The 20,154-nt window shown below is 43.7% G+C and overlaps 1 protein-coding gene across 4 annotated transcripts in view; it reads left to right on the top strand.

Moving 5' to 3' along the window:
- Positions 1-12,472: 12,472 nt before the first annotated feature.
- Positions 12,473-20,154, top strand: part of LOC119957332 (scavenger receptor cysteine-rich type 1 protein M130-like) — a 33,016-nt gene continuing 25,334 nt past the window's right edge. For 3 of the 4 annotated variants that reach the window (XM_038785231.1, XM_038785230.1, XM_038785228.1), the window contains exon 1: positions 12,473-12,616. In XM_038785231.1, coding sequence (XP_038641159.1) covers positions 12,571-12,616 — 46 coding nt within the window. In that variant the 5' untranslated portion in view covers positions 12,473-12,570. The remainder of the gene's footprint in view (positions 12,617-20,154) is intronic. The other variant, XM_038785229.1, reaches the window with a different exon arrangement.

Here is a 20,154-nt window from a genome sequence, read left to right as displayed (position 1 = left end):
AGGTGTTTTAGTAAGCTCAGAGAAGGGGGCAAAAGAGGGGGAGGTGTGGCGCTGCTAGTCAAGGACAGTATTACGGTGGCGGAAAGGATGCTAGATGGGGACTCTTCTTCTGAGGTAGTATGGGTTGAGGTTAGAAACAGGAAAGGAGAGGTCACCCTGTTGGGAGTTTTCTATAGGCCACCTAATAGTTCTAGGGATGTAGAGGAAAGGATGGCGAAGATGATTCTGGAAAAGAGCGAAAGTAACAGGGTAGTTGTTATGGGAGACTTTAACTTTCCAAATATTGACTGGAAAAGATATAGTTCGAGTACATTAGATGGGTCATTCTTTGTACAATGTGTGCAGGAGGGTTTCCTGACACAATATGTTGACAGGCCAACAAGAGGCGAGGCCACATTGGATTTGGTTTTGGGTAATGAACCAGGCCAGGTGTTAGATCTGGAGGTAGGTGAGCACTTTGGAAACAGTGACCACAATTCGGTGACCTTTACGTTAGTGATGGAAAGGGATAAGTATACCCCGCAGGGCAAGAGTTATAGCTGGGGGAAGGGCAATTATGATGCCATTAGACATGACTTAGGATGTGTTGGTTGGAGAAGTAGGCTGCAAGGGTTGGGCACACTGGATATGTGGAGCTTGTTCAAGGAACAGCTATTGCATGTTCTTGATAAGTACGTACCAGTCAGGCAGGGAGGAAGGGGTCGAGCGAGGGAACCGTGGTTTACCAAAGAAGTGGAATCTCTTGTTAAGAGGAAGAAGGAGGCCTATGTGAATATGAGGCGTGAAGTTTCAGTTGGGGCGCTTGATATTTACAAGGAAGCGAGGAAGGATCTAAAGAGAGAGCTGAGACGAGCAAGGAGGGGACATGAGAAGTCTTTGGCAGGTAGGATCAAGGAAAACCCAAAAGCTTTCTATAGGTATGTCAGGAATAAAAGAATGACTAGGGTAAGAGTAGGGCCAGTCAAGGACAGTGGTGGGAAGTTGTGTGTGGAGGCTGAGGAGATAAGCGAGATACTAAATGAATACTTTTCGTCAGTATTCACTCAAGAAAAAGATAATATTGTGGAGGAGAATGCTGAGACCCAGGCTATTAGAATAGATGGCATTGAGGTGCGTAGGGAAGAAGTGTTGGCAATTCTGGACAAGGTGAAAATAGATAAGTCCCCGGGGCCGGATGGGATTTATCCTAGGATTCTCTGGGAAGCCAGGGAAGAGATTGCTGAGCCTTTGGCTTTGATTTTTAGGTCATCATTGGCTACAGGAATAGTGCCAGAGGACTGGAGGATAGCAAATGTGGTCCCTTTGTTCAAGAAGGGGAGTAGAGATAACCCCGGTAACTATAGGCCGGTGAGCCTAACGTCTGTGGTGGGTAAAGTCTTGGAGAGGATTATAAAAGATACGATTTATAATCATCTAGATAGGAATAATATGATTAGGGACAGTCAGCATGGTTTTGTGAAGGGTAGGTCATGCCTCACAAACCTTATCGAGTTCTTTGAGAAGGTGACTGAACAGGTAGACGAGGGTAGAGCAGTTGATGTGGTGTATATGGATTTCAGTAAAGCGTTTGATAAGGTTCCCCACGGTCGTCTATTGCAGAAAATACGGAGGCTGGGGATTGAGGGTGATTTAGAGATGTGGATCAGAAATTGGCTAGTTGAAAGAAGACAGAGAGTGGTAGTTGATGGGAAATGTTCAGAATGGAGTTCAGTTACGAGTGGCGTACCACAAGGATCTGTTCTGGGGCCGTTGCTGTTTGTCATTTTTATAAATGACCTAGAGGAGGGCGCAGAAGGATGGGTGAGTAAATTTGCAGACGACACTAAAGTCGGTGGAGTTGTAGACAGTGCGGAAGGATGTTGCAGGTTACAGAGGGACATAGATAAGCTGCAGAGCTGGGCTGAGAGGTGGCAAATGGAGTTTAATGTGGAGAAGTGTGAGGTGATTCACTTTGGAAAGAATAACAGAAATGCGGAATATTTGGCTAATGGTAAATTCTTGGTAGTGTGGATGAGCAGAGGGATCTCGGTGTCCATGTACATAGATCCCTGAAAGTTGCCACCCAGGTTGATAGGGTTGTGAAGAAGGCCTATGGTGTGTTGGCCTTTATTGGTAGAGGGATTGAGTTCCGGAGCCATGAGGTCATGTTGCAGTTGTACAAAACTCTAGTACGGCCGCATTTGGAGTATTGCGTACAGTTCTGGTCGCCTCATTATAGGAAGGACGTGGAAGCTTTGGAACGGGTGCAGAGGAGATTTACCAGGATGTTGCCTGGTATGGAGGGAAAATCTTATGAGGAAAGGCTGATGGACTTGAGGTTGTTTTCGTTAGAGAGAAGAAGGTTAAGAGGTGACTTAATAGAGGCATACAAAATGATCAGAGGGTTAGATAGGGTGGACAGCGAGAGCCTTCTCCCGCGGATGGAGGTGGCTAGCACGAGGGGACATAGCCTTAAATTGAGGGGTAATAGATATAGGACAGAGGTCAGAGGTGGGTTTTTTACGCAAAGAGTGGTGAGGCCGTGGAATGCCCTACCTGCAACAGTCGTGAACATGCCAACATTGAGGGCATTTAAAAATTTATTGGATAAGCATATGGATGATAAGGGCATAGTGTAGGTTAGATGGCCTTTAGATTTTTTTCCATGTCGGTGCAACATCGAGGGCCGAAGGGCCTGTACTGCGCTGTATCGTTCTATGTTCTATGTTCTATCTTTGGACTGTGGGAGGAAACCGGAGCACCCGGAGGAAACCCACGCACACACGGGGAGGACGTGCAGACTCCGCACAGACAGTGACCCAGCCGGGAATCGAACCTGGGACCCTGGAGCTGTGAAGCATTTATGCTAACCACCATGCTACCGTGTTGCCCGACATGGTGAACATGATACAAAGTATTCATTTAGTACCTCGCCCATTTTATCTGGCTCAACCGGTAAATTACCCCCACTGTCCTGAAGTGATCATCCTTTGACTGGCCACCATTTGTTTTTTTTACATATGAATAAAAAGCTTTGAGATTCACCTTAATCGTGCTTGCCAAGGGCATTTCATGGTCCCTCCTCATTTCCTGCCTCAGTACCTACCTATTTTCTTGATACCCCTCACGGTTTTCGACTATTTCCACCTTTCCAGACCGTACAAAAGTCTCCTTTTTATTTTGACGACGTTTTCAATATCCCTCGTTATCAAAGGCTCCCTAAACTTCCTGTTTTTCTCACTCATACTCTCAGGAACGTGACTTGAATCCGAACCGACTGTCGCTTGACAGACTCGCACACGTCCAAAGTTAATGTTCTATTCAACAGTCGCACCCAATCCAGATTCTTCAATTCCTGGATAAGGTTATCGTAATTTGCCTTTCCACAGTTTACCACCTGAAGACGATAGTTACCCTCATCCCTGTCCAAAAGTACCCTAAAAACCTCCGGAATTGTGTTCACTACTCTCAAAATGTTTCCCTACTGAAATCTCAACCACCTGTCCTGGCTCATTCCCCAATACCAGATCCAGTACTGCCCCTTCTCTTGTTGGACTATCTACACAACGCATCAAGAAGGCTTCCTGGATACAACAAACTACCACTTACTCATTGCAGTTGAGAAGGATCAGGGGATCGTATTGAACCTTACAGGATCTGCGAGGCCTGGATAGAGTGGACGTAAAGAGCATGTTTCTAATTGTAAACAAAACACGAACCAGAGGACACAAGCAAAGTCGAAAATGACAATCATTTAAAACTGAGATTAGGAGGAATTGCTTCAGCCAGAGCGTTGTGAATCTGTGGAACTCTGCCAAAGAAGGCTGCGGAGGTCAAATCATTGCGTGTCTTTAAGACAGAAATAGACAGGTTGTTGATTAGTAAAGGGATCAAGGGTTATGTGGAGAAGACAGGAGAATGGGGACGGGCAAAGTATCAGCCGTGATTGAACGGCGGAGCAGACTCCGTGCGGCGAGTGACCTAATTCTGCTCCCATGTCTTATGGTCTTCTGGTCTTGTAGGTGCGTCAATTTACTGGAAATCCTTTCGCAACAGGAGAGTAGGTGTACTTATAAATTAGGTACCATAGTGTTAACGATGGCAGCCCAGTACCTGCTGCTGAATGTCAACAGCACAGGGTCAATGTATGCCGGCCGAGCAAGCGACGCCAGCGTGCCAACTATTAATTTCACAAAAAGAACTATGCTCGGTTTCTGAAACTGATCGTACAGCTCCGAATTGCCTCGTGAACGTCACTTTGTACACGTTGAAATATATCAGTGATATTAGCTTAATACATAGAAACTGACCAACAATCTTTATGCACATCGAACTGCGACATCAACTAGAAGCAGTGCCAGCACGTGGATTTTACTGCCCGCATTCCCAGTGCTCCGAGTAATGTGGTGCCCACTTCCTGCTCCAGGAAGTCTGACTGCAGTGAGTCATATTATATTTGGAACATAATCGTTGAAACAATGACGGTCATTCGACAAAACGAACAAAAGTGATTGCTGTAATTTTGATCAACATAGACACTTTAACTGTCAATTAATGTCAACAAAACGGAAGATATTTGTGCCGCACATTTAGAAAAATTATGATCAGGAGGAATGAAACTGTTCTCGGAAGTAGTATGTCCAAATTGATAAGATTAAACCGGTTGCTGCCGTATTTTCAACACATTCACGATTTTACCAAGATATAACTCGTCATGTGACATCGAGCTGCAAAAGTTTAAATACTTAATAACAGCTTGCAAATATCACAGGACATCGAGGAGAAAAATAAGAGCACAGGCATTACCACAACGGCAGGTGCATCCTGTCAGTTCACCGAATAGCAATAAACAGAATGTTTTCGCAGTTCCTGCAGGTGGCGAACGAGTTTGTGGTTAGGCAACGTCATCGTCAGTTACAATCGCTTAACTGCTCTTATCATGTTTCACCGTATTTGCTGTAAAATGTAAATCTTTTGTGCTGTTGAAGAGTCTAGCTGACAAATGGAAGTCCTCTGGTCGGATGATCCTAGTTGCCTGGAGAATGTGCATGTTCATTTATAACATAAGAACTAGGAGCAGGAGTAGGCCATCTGGGCCCTCGAGCCTGTCCCGCCAATTAATGAGATCATGGCTGATGTTTTGCGCAGTATAACGTTACGGAGCGTAATCGATCCGGCCTATGCAGTCACTGTAAACTGCAGGCAGTCAGTATCATCGCTCAAAAACATTTGTCGTCTTTAAAAATCTCTGAATGATGGTCATGAGAAGCAAAGACTGACTACGTTCCCTTCTCATGAAACCATTGACCACAGGTGGCAGTAATCTATCCCAGTTAATTTGAAATCATTGGAAATTCAGCTGACAGTAAATTTAAAATTGGTTTCAATCGCAGCGTCTCGCGATGTTAGTCAATGAAATGATTGCTCTTTCTGAACTGCAGGTCATATATGTTTGGTATCTCTGTAAAAATTACTAGCAAGGATGTATCTGCATGTTTTAGTAAATAAGCACTTTCAGGTGATCGAGATTACTAGACTATTAGAATGTCGAATGCAATATCGTACAGAAAACGCAGATTAAATTAATCCAAGAAACTATAGAAAATAACGGGCGGCATAACGGCGCAGTGGTTAGCACTGCTGCCTCCGGCGCTGAGGACCCACGTTCGATCCCAGCCTCTGTCACTGAATGTTTGTAGATTCTCTCAGGATCTGCGTGTGCTTCACTCCCACAATCCAAAGGCGTGCAGGGTAGTTGATTGGCCATGCTGATTTGCCCCTTAATTGGTAAAAAGAAAAATTGGAAATTTAAATTTATTTTAAAAAAAACTATAGAAGAGAGAGATATGAACGAAATGAATTAGAAAGGGTTCTGGAATGTATTCTCGAACTTCTGTTGTTAGTTTACAAAGAACAGTAAAGCACAGGAACAGGCCCCTCGGCCCTCCAAGCCTGTGCCGAATATACTGCCCGTCTAAACTACAATATTCTACACTTCCAAGGTCAATATCCCTCTGATCCCATCCGATTCAAGTATTTGTCAAGATGGCCCTTAAACGTCAATGCTTCCACCACCTCCACCGGCAGCGAGTTCCTGGCACCCACTACCATCGATGCAAATAAAATGCCTCGCACATCGCCTCTAAAACTTGCCCCTGTCACCCTAACCCTATGACCCGAGGAAATGGCCCCTCTACCCTGAGAAAAAGTCTCTGACTATCCACTCTGTCTATGCCCCTCATAATTTTGTAGACTTCTATCAGTTCACCCCTCAACCTGCGTCGTTCCAGTGAGAACATACCGAGTTTATTCAACCTCTCATCAGAGCCAATGTACTCCATAACAGGCAATATCCTGGTCAATCTCTCCTGAACCCTCTCTGAAGCCTCCATTTATTTCTGGTAGCCTGGCGACCAGAATTAAACACTATACTCCAAGTGTGGCCGAACCAAGGATCTCTTTAGCTGCTGCAACATGATTTGCCAATGTTTTTACTCAATGCCCCGGCCAAAGAAGGCAAGCATGCCCTATGCCATCTTGACTACCTCCTCCACCTCTGTTGCTCCTTTCAGTGACCGGTGGACCTGGACATCTAGATAGCTCTGACTGTCAATACTCTTGAGGGTTCTACCATTCACTATACATTCCCTCCCTATATTAGACCTTCCAAAATGCGTTATCTCACATTTGACAGTATTAAATTCCATCTGCCATCTCTCCAGCAAATTCTGCCAACGACCTAAAATTCTGCTGTATCCTCTGACTGTCCTCATCGCTCTCCGCAATTCCACCAATATTTTTGTCCTCTACAAACTTACTAATCAGACCAGTTTCATTTTCCTCCAAATCATTTATATTTACTACGAACAGCAAAGTTTATTCCTGCAGAACACGACAAGTCACAGCCTTCCAGTCAGAAAAGCATCCTTCCATTGCTACTCTCTGCCTTCCGTGACCTAGCCAGCTCACCTCTTATCCCGTGTGACTTCACCTTTTGTACCAGTCTGCCATGAGGGACATTGTCAAAGTCCTAACTGAAGGACATATAGATAACATCCACTTCCCTACCTGCATCAATCATCTTTGTGACCTCCTCGGAAAACTCTCTGAATTGAGTGAGACACGACCTCCCCTTCACAAAAGCGTGTTGCCTCTCTCTAATACGTCCACTTGCTTCCAAATGGGTGTAGACCTGTCGAAGAAGTGTCTCCAAGTATTTCCCTACCACTAACGTAAGGCTCATGGACTATAGTTACCTGGGTTAACCTTGCTACCCTTGTTAAACAAAGTAATATCATTGGCTATTCACCAGTTCTCCGGGATATCACCTGAAGAAAGTGAGGATCCCAAGATTTCAGTCAATGCCTCAGAATTTCCCTCACTTGCCTCCTTCAGTATTCTGGGGTAGATTCCATTTGGCCCTGTGGATTTAACGACCATAATATTTTTCACGACGCCCAGATCCTTTTATATTTGGAACTCAATGTGACTCAGAATATCTCCATACCCTTCTCCAGACCAATCATTCGCCTATTCCTTCACTTTGGTGAATACTGAAGCAAAGTATTCATTTGGTATCTCGCCATTTCTTCTGGCTCCACGCATAGATTCCAGCCCTGTCCTTCGGTGGGCCATTCATTTCCTTGGTGCCCTCTTGAGTATTATGTACGTGTAAAAAGCCTTGTAATTTTCCTTAACCCTGCTTGCCAATGACTATTCATGACCCCTATTAGTCCTCCTGACTATGCTTAAGTTCCTTCCTACTTTCCTTATATTCCCCACTATAAATATAACTGGTGATGTGTTCCACTGCCACTATGTTTTCTAATCATTTAAGGGCGAGTGTTCTTTGATCGTTCCTCCAGAATATGACTCTTACGTTTGTTTCGAATTCTCCTACGGGTGCCGCGTTCTGAACGAACACATGATATCCTGAAGGGAAAGGCGAACAGATGGAGGTTGAATTACCCATAAATTCGAAAAACATAGGCAGGAACAGCGATGACGTACAGCAGAAGGAATTCAGAGCGTTAGACAGTAAGCTAAATAGCAGGACCTCTCGGGTGTAATCTAAGGGTTCCTCCCTGTGTCTCGTGCCAGTAAGGCTCGAAATAGAAGGACAGTGAGGCTAAGCACGTGACTAAACTGGTGGTATGGGAGGAAGGCTTTCAGTTTCCAAGACAATTGCGATCTCTTCCGGGACAGGTAGGACCCGTACAGGAAGGACGAGTTGCACCAAAACTAGAGGGGCACCAAAACCCTCGCCACGCGGTTTGCGAGAGTTAGTCGGGAGGATTTAAGGTAGAATAGCTTGGGTGGGAATCAATAACTGAAGGGGGAAAAGAGAACAGAAATAACGTAACAATATCACCCTCAGGCAGACCAAATAAGGTAACATTTGTGAGAAGGGAGGTGGTCAATGCAGGACTTAGTGTTTTGTACATAAGTGCGTGCAGTACATGGAAGAAGGTAAACGACCTTGTTCCACATATTGAAATTAGCTGGTACGATGTTGTGGGCATCACAGGGGCGTGCTGAAAGGGATTAGGGATTTGATTTAAATATGCAAGAATATGTGTCGTATCAAAAGGATAGTAGATGGGCAAAGGGGGCTTTGGTGCATTGTCAGTAAAGAATGAAGTTAAACAGTGTTAGCACTGCAGTCTCACGGCGCAAAGGTCACATATTCAATCCAGGCTCTGGGTCACTGTCCATGTGGAGTTAGCACATTCTCCCCGTGTTTTCGTGGGTTTCGCCCCTACAACCCAAATATGTGCAAGGTAGGGGGATTGAACACGCTAAATTGCCCCTTAATTGGAAAAAAATAATTGGGTACTCTAAATTTTTATTAAAAAAAGAAAAAAAAAGAATGAAGTTAAATAGATATCACGGAGAGATATAGGATCAGAACATTTAGAAGCTCTGTCGATAGAGTTGAGGAATCGCAAAAGTTAAAAAAAAGACGCTAATGGGAGCAGTCGTCAGGATGTGGGGCAGAAAATAAATCAGAAGATAAAAAAGGCACGTGCCTTTATTACAATCATCATGGGGAACTTCAATGTGCAGGTGGACTGGGAAAATCAGGTTGGTAGCGGATCCATGAGAAGGAAATTGTGGAATGTGCAAGATATAGTTTTTGGAGCAGTTTGCGACAGAGCTTACTTGGATGTAGACAATTTTCGATTTTTGATGCGCAACTTTATGAGGGAACTGAAACTGAAGGACCCCTTAGGAAAAAGTGACGACCACATGATAGTGTATGCCCTGCAGTTAGAGATGGACAAGCTGGACTCAGAAGTACCGGTATGAAAATTAATTAAGGGTAACAACAATAAAATTAGGGAAGACGAGTGCACGGTGACGCAGCGGGTAGCAAAGCAGCGTCACGGTGCACGATTCGATTCGGGCTCTGGGTCACAGCCCGTGTGGTGTTTTCACATTCTCCCCGCGGGTTGCGTGTGTTTCACACCCAGATCCAAATTTGTGCAGGGTAGGTGGATTAGCCAAGGTAAATTGCCCCTTGATTGGAATACTGAATTGGTACACTAAATTTATATGGGGGAAAAAAGAACGAAAAAAGGAGCTTTCCAGAGTTAATTTGAACAGGGGCCCAAGAAGTGATACAGTGGAACAGCAATGCCAGGAAATTTGGAGGGTTATTCGGGAGGCACCAAAGAAATTCATAACAAGGAGGAGGACACGTGCCTTGAGACGGACAAGACATCGATGACTTGCGATGAAGTTAAGGACAGCATGAAAGAAAAAGAATACAAAGTGGCGAGAATTAGTGAGAAACCACAGGATTGGGAAGCCTTTAAAATCGAGCAGAGGCCAACTAAAAAAAACAATATGAGTGGAGAAGATGTAATACGAATGCAAGTTCGCTAGTAATATAAAATAAGATAGAATGCTTTTTTAAAATAAACAAAATGTAAGAGAGAGACAGAAAAATACATTGGACCACTGGAAAATAAGGCCGGAGAAGTAACAGCAGGAAACAAGTAAATGTCGGCGAAACTGAATAATTGTTTTGCATCAGTCTGGAAGACATCAGTGGGATGTCTGTGCTCCAGGAGAGTCAGTGGGCACAAGTGAGTGAGGTGGCCATCACTAACGAGCAGGCTCTGGGGAAACTGAAATGTCTGAAGGTGGATAAATAACCTGGAACGAATGGACTACACCCCAGGGTTCTAAAATAGATTGCTGAGGAGATTGTGGAGTCATTGGTCTAGATCTTTCATGAATCAAAGTATGGCAGGGAGGGTTCCTGTAAACTGGAAAGTGGCTAACGTAACACCACTGTTTAACATGGTAGGGAGGCAGACGACTCGACATTTAAGGCCGATTAGCCTGACTTCGGTCATTGGTAAGATTATTAAAGATAAGATTGGGGATTACATAGAAGTGCCTAATAAAATCCGACTGAGAGAACAATGCTTAACAAGGGGAGGTCAAGTCTGACAAAGCTGTTAGTTCTTTGAGGAAGGGGCAACACCGTGGCGCAGTGGTAGCACATCAGTCTCACGGAACCGAGGTCCCTGTTTCGATCCCGTCTCTGGGTCACTATCCGTGTGGAGTATGCACGTTCTCCCCGTGTTTTCGTGGGCTTCGCCCCCACAACACAAATACGTGCAGGGTAGGTGGATTGATCACGCTAAATTGTCCCTTAATTGGAAAAACATGAATTGGGTACTCAGTCGTTATGAAAAAAAAGTTAATTGAGGAGGTAGAATGGATGTTAGACGAAGGAGAACCAGTAGACGTGTTTTATTTTGATTTCCAGAAAACCATTGACAAGATGCCTCATAGCAGACTGTCAAATATGTTTAGAGTCTGTGGTGTAAAAGGTAAGATCCTGGTTTGTATTCGAATTGATTAACTGGCAGAGACTGTGGAAAAAAGGATCTTTTTCAGGATGGTAATCCTTAACCAGTGCTGTGCTCCGGGGTAGGTACTGGGACCACAACTCTGCACGAGATATATCAATGCTGCGGAAGAAGGATCCGAAGGAGCGGATGCTACGTTTACAGGTGATACAAAGATCTCTACAGGGACACGTGATATTGAGGTACAGGGGGCTACATAAGACCTTCGACAGCCTAAAAGACTGGACGATGAACTGATGAACTGGAAGACAGAAAACAATGTGGAAATGCGAGCTTATGCAATTTGGAAGTACAAATGGAGGCATAGATAATTTTGTAAATAGGGAAATTCTAAGGAAATCAGTAGCACAAAGGGACCTGAGAGTCCTTATGGAAGATTCTCTTAATTTTACCAAGTATGTCCAGTCGGCAGTTACGAAGGCAAATGCAATGTTTGCATTCATGTCGAGATTGCTAGAATACAAGAGCAGGAATGTACTGATGCTGTAGAAATCTCTGGTCAGGCCCCATTTGGAGTATTGTGAGCAGTTTTGGGCCCAGTATCTAAGGAAGGATGTGCTGGTCTTGAAAAAGAGGTTCACAATAATGATGCCTGGAATGAAGAGCTCTTCATTCCAGGCATCATTATTATGAACCTCCTTTTCAAGACCAGCGATACGCTTGTCTTATGGGAAATGGCTCAGGTTTCTGGGTCTGTTATCGTTGGAGTTTAACGGGAAAAAGGGGGGTGTATCTTATTAAAACGTAAAGGATAGGGCGAGGACGAGGTGGGATGGACGTGGAAATTATCTGGGATTAATAACAATGCCATTCCAATTCCAAGTGTGTCGCGTATGTCGGCACACTGACACAAATACTGAAGAAAATATCTTCACAAAGCAAGTCTAATCGAACAGGATAGAATTCCTCCAGTGAGAAACAGGCCATTTGGTCCATCAAAGCTGCCCCAGACATTAAAAAGAGCACCCTAATTAAGACCATAGTTGCTATCCTTTTGGGCACAGGCAATTTGGCATGGCCAATTTACGTAATTTGCATATATTTGGACTGTTCGAGGAAACCGGAGCACCGGCAGGAATCTGGAGCTGAGAGTCAGTACAAACTTCACACAGACAGTCACCAGAGGACGGAGTTGAACATGGGTCGCGTGAGCTGTGAGGGACCTGTTCCAATAACTGCGCACATAAGTTGCTAAGATCTGGACAACTCTGCCAAGGTGTCTGTTGAGAGACCGAAACTACAGGATTCGTGCATAAAGCAATTCGGCATGGACTTTAAAAAAAATAAAATATCGATTTACGGTTGGAAAACAAGGGGTGTAAAAGAGAATGTACGAAAAAGGCAGCTGATATTTTGCCGTAAAATTCACTGATTCCATCAGCGTGGTGACTCATTTCCTTTTCAGATACTCCCAGCCCATTGGTCTCATAGAACAAGTTGGTGAATGGGACCTTCGATCATTACATCCATTAATGGTAGTTCTTTTTTCCTCATTGGTGTATTTTATCAGACGTCAATGCGCGCTTCATACGTCGCAACATGTTTGGTTATTTGGAAGGAACAAGTGGTCTCTGCACAAAATTCTGCTCAACATAAACTGTCCGATCTGTCGGGGTTTCCGGAGGTGCTGGAAGTCCTCCACGGTGGTTGTGCAAAACATTCCGATAAAATTCAAGTTTCATCTCAGTAACCGACGAACGGGAACATGTTGAGACGCCTTCTGAGTGTTGTTGCACTACAGATTCTTAACTGTGAGTTATTATTATCGTTTGATCATCTGTTACCTTTTCAGAAATCGACAATTGTAAACTGTGTTTAACATAAATATGTGAATTATCTTTACTGCTGGAAATTTAAAAGATGCTCTGACATTTACTCAATATTTGTTACGAGCAATAATGGTTTGGAGGGCTACATTGCATATTAATATATAAGAATATGAAAATGACAAGATGGGAATTTAATGCTAGAATCATAGAATTTGCAGTGCACAAGCAAGCCATTCGGCCCATCGTGTCTGCACTAACCACTGGAAAGAGCACCCTCCCTAAGCCCACACCACCACCCGTAACCAAGTAACAGGAGCCAACCCAACTTTTTGGACACTAGGGCAACTTAGCATCGCCAGTCCACCTAACCAGCACACATTTGGGCTGTGCGAGGAAGGCGGAGCGCCCGGAGGAAACCCACGCAGACCAAGGAGGAAGTGCAAACTCCGCACAGATATTGACCCAAGCCTGGTATTGAACCTGGAACGGTGTAGCTGTGAATCAACTGCGCTAGCCACTGTGTTACCGTGCCCCCTCCCCACACCAGAAGTCGGGTAGTTGCAGCAAGCCGCAAGATAATGGAAAACAGAAAATCTCATTGTGTTAGGCAGCCAGGCGATAAACCACAACCTTGAATTTGGAATCAAGCGCATCGGCTTTGGGTTTTTTTTAACTGAACTGGACATGTTGGACAAAATGGTCTAATTCTGGCCTACTGATTACTATGACCATCAGTCTACAATTGAATTAGTTCTAAATTTAATTGGGCAGTGGTTAGTGGGCAGCACGGTAGCATTGTGGTTAGCACAATTGCTTCACAGCTCCAGCATCCCAGGTTCGATTCCTGGCTTGGGTCACTGTCTGTGCGGAGTTTGCACGTTCTCCCTGTTTGTGCGTGGGTTTCCTCCTGGTGCTCCGGTTTCCTCCCACAGTCCAAAGATGTGCGGGTTAGGTGGATTGGACATGCTAAATTGTCCTTAGTGTCCAAAATTGCCCTTACTGTTGGGTGGGGTCACTGGGTAATGGGGATAGGGTGTGGGCTTGGGTAGGATGCTTGTTCCAAGAGCCAGTGCAGACTCGATGGGCCGAATGGCTTCCTTCTGCACTATACATTACATGATAATTTATATGATATGATATGATAATTCACCAGAGATTCATCTAAATACTGAGCGTCTCAAAATATAAACCGATCGTTAAGGTTGGACGGGTGGGAAGCGGAGAACCATCTCCGATGCGAACATGAGCCATTGGCCTCAATACATACAACCCCCCATTTTCTACATTCGGATAGGACCGGAACATAAAAAGACATTTTTTGGAAGGTTCATCTCATGACCATTTAGTATGTTCCCTGGGGCAAGAAAAAACAAATGATTAAGTATTTTTTTAGAATATGTTATCTGCGGCGTAACTGTCACTGCTGTCCCACTGTGCCACGGACCCAGATTCCCTTCGGTTCTGGGTCAATGTCTGTGGAATTTACACATCTGCACAGTGCCTGAGTGGTTCTCAACGTCATAATCCTGATATGTGCAGAGTACGGGAAGTGCCCACGCTAAACTTTCCCTTAATCGGAAAAAATAATTGGGCAATTATAAAAAGAATATTTGCTATGTGGGCGAAACCGGAGGAAACGTACGCAGACACAGGGAGAAGACGCGCACTCGCAGACAATGAGACAGCCGGGAAAATAACCTTGGTGACTGGCGCTTTGAATGAACAGTGCTAAATACTATGCTAGCGTGTCCATGGTCTGATGGACCATGCCTAATTGTCCAGCCTCTGATTGTCAAGTTGCTACTGGCATCGGCCAAGGTTACACACAGATTTGCGTTCCGGCTCCATCATATCAGTCACTGTGTGCTATAGTGAATGGATGTTATCATTAAGTAAATTATCCAGCAAATATTCTTCCTGCGATTTCCTAAAACCTTGCAGAAGTTGCGTGTGAATGGTCTTGCTTAATTTGCTTTTACAATGGCCGAACATGTCATCTGACTGTATTCAACTAATCTTTCTATCTAATGCAATTATATTTCAGGTGTCGTGTCATAAGTACGTTTGTACAAGCTTATTCCATATTTTCACATTGATTCTGTCCGCATGCCCTTTTTAATGAGATATCGAGATTTGCTATCTCTGTGCATCTGTTTTATTCTCTATGGCATTAACTATTTTTCCTTATTCGCTGTTTCCAGTGTGAGTAACGTCGGTTAAAATGATCAATTTCAAATGACTTATAACAAATGTTGGCTCATTACTCTGTCGGCAAATACTTTGCACAGGTAATTCCCGTCAATTATTGCCTTTTATTGTCATCACGGTGATAAGGTCCAAAGCGCCCTATTCTAATTTTTATCCATATTATTGCATATCAACGCCGCATGACAGCAAGTGCTGCACATATCTTCCTGAACACTTTACATAAAACACATACTGAACAAAATTAGCTCATGGAAACATCTTTTTTCTTTCGTTCATATCAATTTAATTAATTTGAAGTGTCAAATGGACTGGCTTGTTACTGAACATGTAATATGGGTTGTTACTCGTATTTTAAAATCATCAACTTCAAGGCGCAAACGTCTCCCAGTTGGATATTTACCCTGATCAACGCGTATATTTCCTTTTATTCATTCATGTGTTGTGGGCATCGCAGGCTGTGCCAGCGTTTCTTGCTCATTCCTAATTGCCTTTTGGGGCAGGAAAGAGTCAACCATAATGAGTCACAGTCGGTCAGATTTCCTAAATGACATATTTTACAACAATCCACGAAGCATTTGTGTTGAAATAACGGGATTTATACTTGGTTCCCCAAAGCATTTATCTGGGTCTCTAGTTTACCAGTGGAGCAACAATGTCAGTAAGTCTCCGATCAGCATGGTAGCACAGTGCTTGGTACAGTTGCTTCACAGCTCCAGGGTCCCGGATTTGATTCCCGGCTTATATCACTGTCTGTGTGGAGTCTGCATCTTCTCCCCGTGTCTGCGTGGGTTTCCTCCGGGTGCTCCGGTTTCCTCCCACAAGTCCCAAAAGACGTGCTGTTCGGTAATTTGGCATTCTGTGCCGGCCTTAAGGCACCGGAGTGTGGCGACTGCTTCACTGCAGTAACAATGTAAGCCTACTTCTGACGACAAAGCGTAATATTACATACAATTCGAAGTTGTGAGGAACTTCAAATTGAAGGGAAATTGATTATATTTCTGCGGCAGTTTGCTTTTTCTATAGATACAGTAGAGCGATTCAAAAATTCTAAACCAAATGCTCAAACTGAGATAATTAAAAAGATTAAAACGACAATGCTTTACAGAACCAGAGAATTTATAGGGCAGAAGGATGTCATTCGGCCGATAGAGTCGGCAGCGGCCATGGGAAGTGCACCCTACTTAAGCCCACACTTCCAACTTTTCCCCGTAACCCAAGTAACCCGACCTAACACTTTTTTGGACACCAGGTAGAATATAGTATATCACAGCCGGACAGATAATTTAATTAAATGAAAATGAAATGAAAATCGCTTATTGTCACACTTAGGCTTCAATGTTGTTACTGTGAAATGTCCCTCGCCGCCACATCCCGCCGCCTGTTCGGGGAGTCTGGTACGGGAATTGAACCGTGCTGCTGGCCTGCCTCGGTCTGCTTTAAAAGCCAGCGATTTAGCCTAGTGTGCTAAACCAGTCCCTAGAGTGTGCTAAATCAGCCCCAAGCTTGCAGAAGTCTAGCCAGTTACACCAGCGGGATTGCTGAAAAAACAGCAATTGTCAGTTGAATTGCTGTATAATGTGCTATGCTACAGCGAGCTAAAGAACTTCAAAGTACTCTTATGAACTTGAGCGTTAGGCGTGATTGCTGACTATTGCATAGTAGCATAAATTTACGGTAGGTTCACAATTAATTCTACTGATATTTGGCATTGGTATTTGATTCACAATGCTCACCAAATTCTGACGAAATGGCTATGTATTTCGATAACTGCCACGAAATTTCCAAGTTATCCGCAGAATTCATAGAGTACAGAAAGAGGCCATTCGACCCAGCACGGTTGCGCAAATCCTCTGAAATATCAGCCCACGTAGCTCCACTGAGCTGCACATCTTGGGACGTTCAGGGGAATGACAAATCTATCGAACCCGAAGATCATTACCAGTGGGAATAAACGGTACCATCCAGGGGAAACACATGCAGAGATCGGGGATGTCCGCCATGGACGTGCAAACTCCACACAGTCACACAAGGCGAGAATCCAAACCGGGTTCCAGGCGCAGTGAAGCATCAGTGTTAACCATTGGGCCGCCATGGGGTTGTTTAAGTTCTGATTACCGACAACCTTCTGCTGCACCATTCACGCATTAAAACATTATATGTCAGATTCAGGAAACACAATGTTTCTCCCTCCCATTACTTTACCCACACGCACAAGTAACGAAGCAATACATATTACGCTCAGAAATCGGTTTGCATTTTCAAACCAAATAACGGTTAGATCAAAAATCCTGATTCCGTAGGCGATGCAATTCCAATTTTTTTTGTCCTCGGATGGAATCTGAGGATTTTTTTTGTTCCAGAAAAACTTATTTAAAAAAGAACGTAAATCAAAATCTGTTTCAGAAACTTTAATATTTAATTCAATTCTGTCGTTCTGAAGTGAAAAGTGAAACCGTGAATTTCGTTTACATAAATTTGATAGAAACATATTAAGGACTGCTTGGGATTCATCTCCTTTGACGTCAACTATGGAATTAATTTACAATTTCTATAGGTGGCAGTGACGGGTACAAAGCATTTTTGAGTAGGACATTAATACGTACCGGATTCCGTAAATGCACAATTGGGATTTATGTAAAATATATACCGAACCGAATCCACGATATATAGCATTCATTTATTTTTAATTTCTCTTCAACCGGTTTACACAGAGAGGACAGACCGGAACTGAAATTTGTGTTCAACAGAACAAGTTGGGAAAAAACCTTCTTCCGTGTTGCGCTCGGATTTAATGCAATCTGGAATGCTCATTCACTTATTGAGAGTAGAATCCGAATCGAAAACTGCAACAAATCTCGGCTGAAGTCCCTCACACTTTCCTAAACCTCTGTCAGTTGCTATGCAGTGCGACCGCAGTGTGGTCGAGCGAACAGTTGTTTCAAACACTGTTTCAGCTTTGAATTGTACGGCAAGGACTCTGAACATTGCAAAGTTTAATATTGTATCTCTTTGGATGCTTCAAATATAATATCTATGTATGATTAACATCAAACCAATTGTCTCAAAATGAGTCCTGTGAACAGCTATGTATCTACGGAGATTTGTTTCACGAATATGTTTCATAAATTAGTAGATAATGCTTTTGACATCTGATCTTACAAAGTCTTTTACAAAGTAATACTATCTGTTTATCAGTCTCTTTCCAGATGGTCTGTCCAGAGTTTTACAAGATAACATTGCATTTAATAAGTCATCGAAAATTGTATTCTCGTCTCAATTGCTGTGATCATTGTCGATGTGCATAACACTTTTACCAATTTTCTATATTTAACCTTCACCCTGATATCACCTGACAATTGTGTAAATGCTGATGTGCTTGTTTCCAGTATAACTGCAGTAAGATTGATCAAAAGGGGCAGCACGGTAGCATGGTGGTTAGCATAAATGCTTCACAGCTCGAGGGTCCCAGGTTCGGTTCCCGGCTGGGTCACTGTCTGTGCGGAGTCTGCACGTCCTCCCCGTGTGTGCGTGGGTTTCCTCCGGGTGCTCCGGTTTCCTCCCACAGTCCAAAGATGTGCGGGTTAGGTGCATTGGCCATGCTAAATTGCCCGTAGTGTCCTAAAAAGTAAGGTTAAGGTGGGGCTGTTGGGTTAAGGGTATAGGGTGGATACGTGGGCATGAGTAGGGTGATCATTGCTCGGCACAACATCGAGGGCCGAAGGTCCTGTTCTGTGCTGTACTGTTCTATGTTCTATGTTCTAAAATTCAGTGTTTTACTGTGCAGCATTTTAATGTGAATTATGGCTTTCGCGTTTGCCACAAACTATTATTTACTGCGAGCGAACCCTGTCAGATACCGAACGACAATGGTCAGCTAAGGTGATGGGATGCCGAGTAATTTTTCGGCTTGGTGGTATGTAAATTCTCGTGGATTGTCAGAACAACGCAGACTCAGGCTAATGGAAACTATTCCATCATACTTACGATTAGAGTTTCCTCCATTGGAAACATCCATTGCCGTGTTAGGTGAGTATGGCTGGTCTAGTCCACTTTCTGTTTCATGACACTTTTCAGGATGTTCATTTATAGAACAACAGTCATACCATAATAATAAAAATATTGTCAGAAGTAGGCTTATATTAACACTGCAATGAAGATACTGTGAAAAGCCCCTAGTCACCATATTCCGACGCCTGTTTGGGTACACTGAGGGATAATTCAGAATGTCCAAATTACCTAACAGCACGTCTTTCGGGACTTGTGGGAGGAAATCGGAGCGCCCGGAGGAAACCCACGCAGACACGGAGAGAACGTGGAGACTCCACACAGACAATACCCCAAGCCAGGAATTAACCTGGGATCCTGATGCTGTGAAGCCATTGTGCTAACTATTATGCTAGCGAGCTGCCCATCTAGATTAATATGCAGACGATGCTGCCTTTTGAGACAACGTAGGTTATGCATATCATGAAAATTGTAAGATATATTCGCTTGGTTAATAACTGAGTTATGAACGAGAGAAGGTAAAAGCGGAGTGGAATTATCAAAGTTCTGGGATTCTAAAAAGAACATTGAACTTATGGAGGTTTCTGACAATGTGCTAACAGATACGTGACCCTGGGCTGTGAATAGATAAAAAGGCAAGCAGAATTTATTAGATTCTGTTTACTTACAGCTGATCAACTAAAAGGCCACTGTTGCATTCCTTGAGCTGAAATAAGTGGTACACTGTCGTCATTATAAAAATGGGTGAACTAGTAAGATTATGATTGCAAAACGTTAAGTTTCGCATTAACGCAACGAACGACATAAACTGGTCATCATTTATATACAACCCAAATCTGGGATAAGGGGAGCATGAGATCTGGCACGAACGAGAATGAGAACGGTTGAACTTATTGCGAATAAATGCAAACTAGTTGAGAATGGTAGCATGACATACTTTTGCAAATGTCTTCGCGAGGGAAAGTGGAGAGGCTTGTTGAATGGGTGAGCACAATGGGCGAAAGAAAATATGACATTATTGGTCAGAAAGGGGTAAAGTAATTCTAGGTCACAATTTATTCAGGAAGGCATAGCTATCGCACGTACGGGGAATCCTGAAAACAGTTATTTTCATAGAATTTACAGTGCAGAAGGAGGCCATTCGGCCCATCGAGTCTGCACCGGCTCCTGTAAAGAGCACCCTACCCAAGGTCAACACCTCCACCCTATCCCCATAACCCAGTAACCCCACACAACACTAAGTACAATTTTGGACACAAAGGTCAATTTATCATGGCCAATCCACCTAACCTGCACATCTTTGTGAC

Source organism: Scyliorhinus canicula, chromosome 26 (assembly GCF_902713615.1).
Source record: "Scyliorhinus canicula chromosome 26, sScyCan1.1, whole genome shotgun sequence".
In the NCBI taxonomy this organism is placed as follows: Eukaryota; Metazoa; Chordata; class Chondrichthyes; order Carcharhiniformes; family Scyliorhinidae; genus Scyliorhinus; species Scyliorhinus canicula.
Note: the sequence above shows the minus strand (reverse complement) of the source record. Positions and strands in the feature narration are given on the sequence as shown.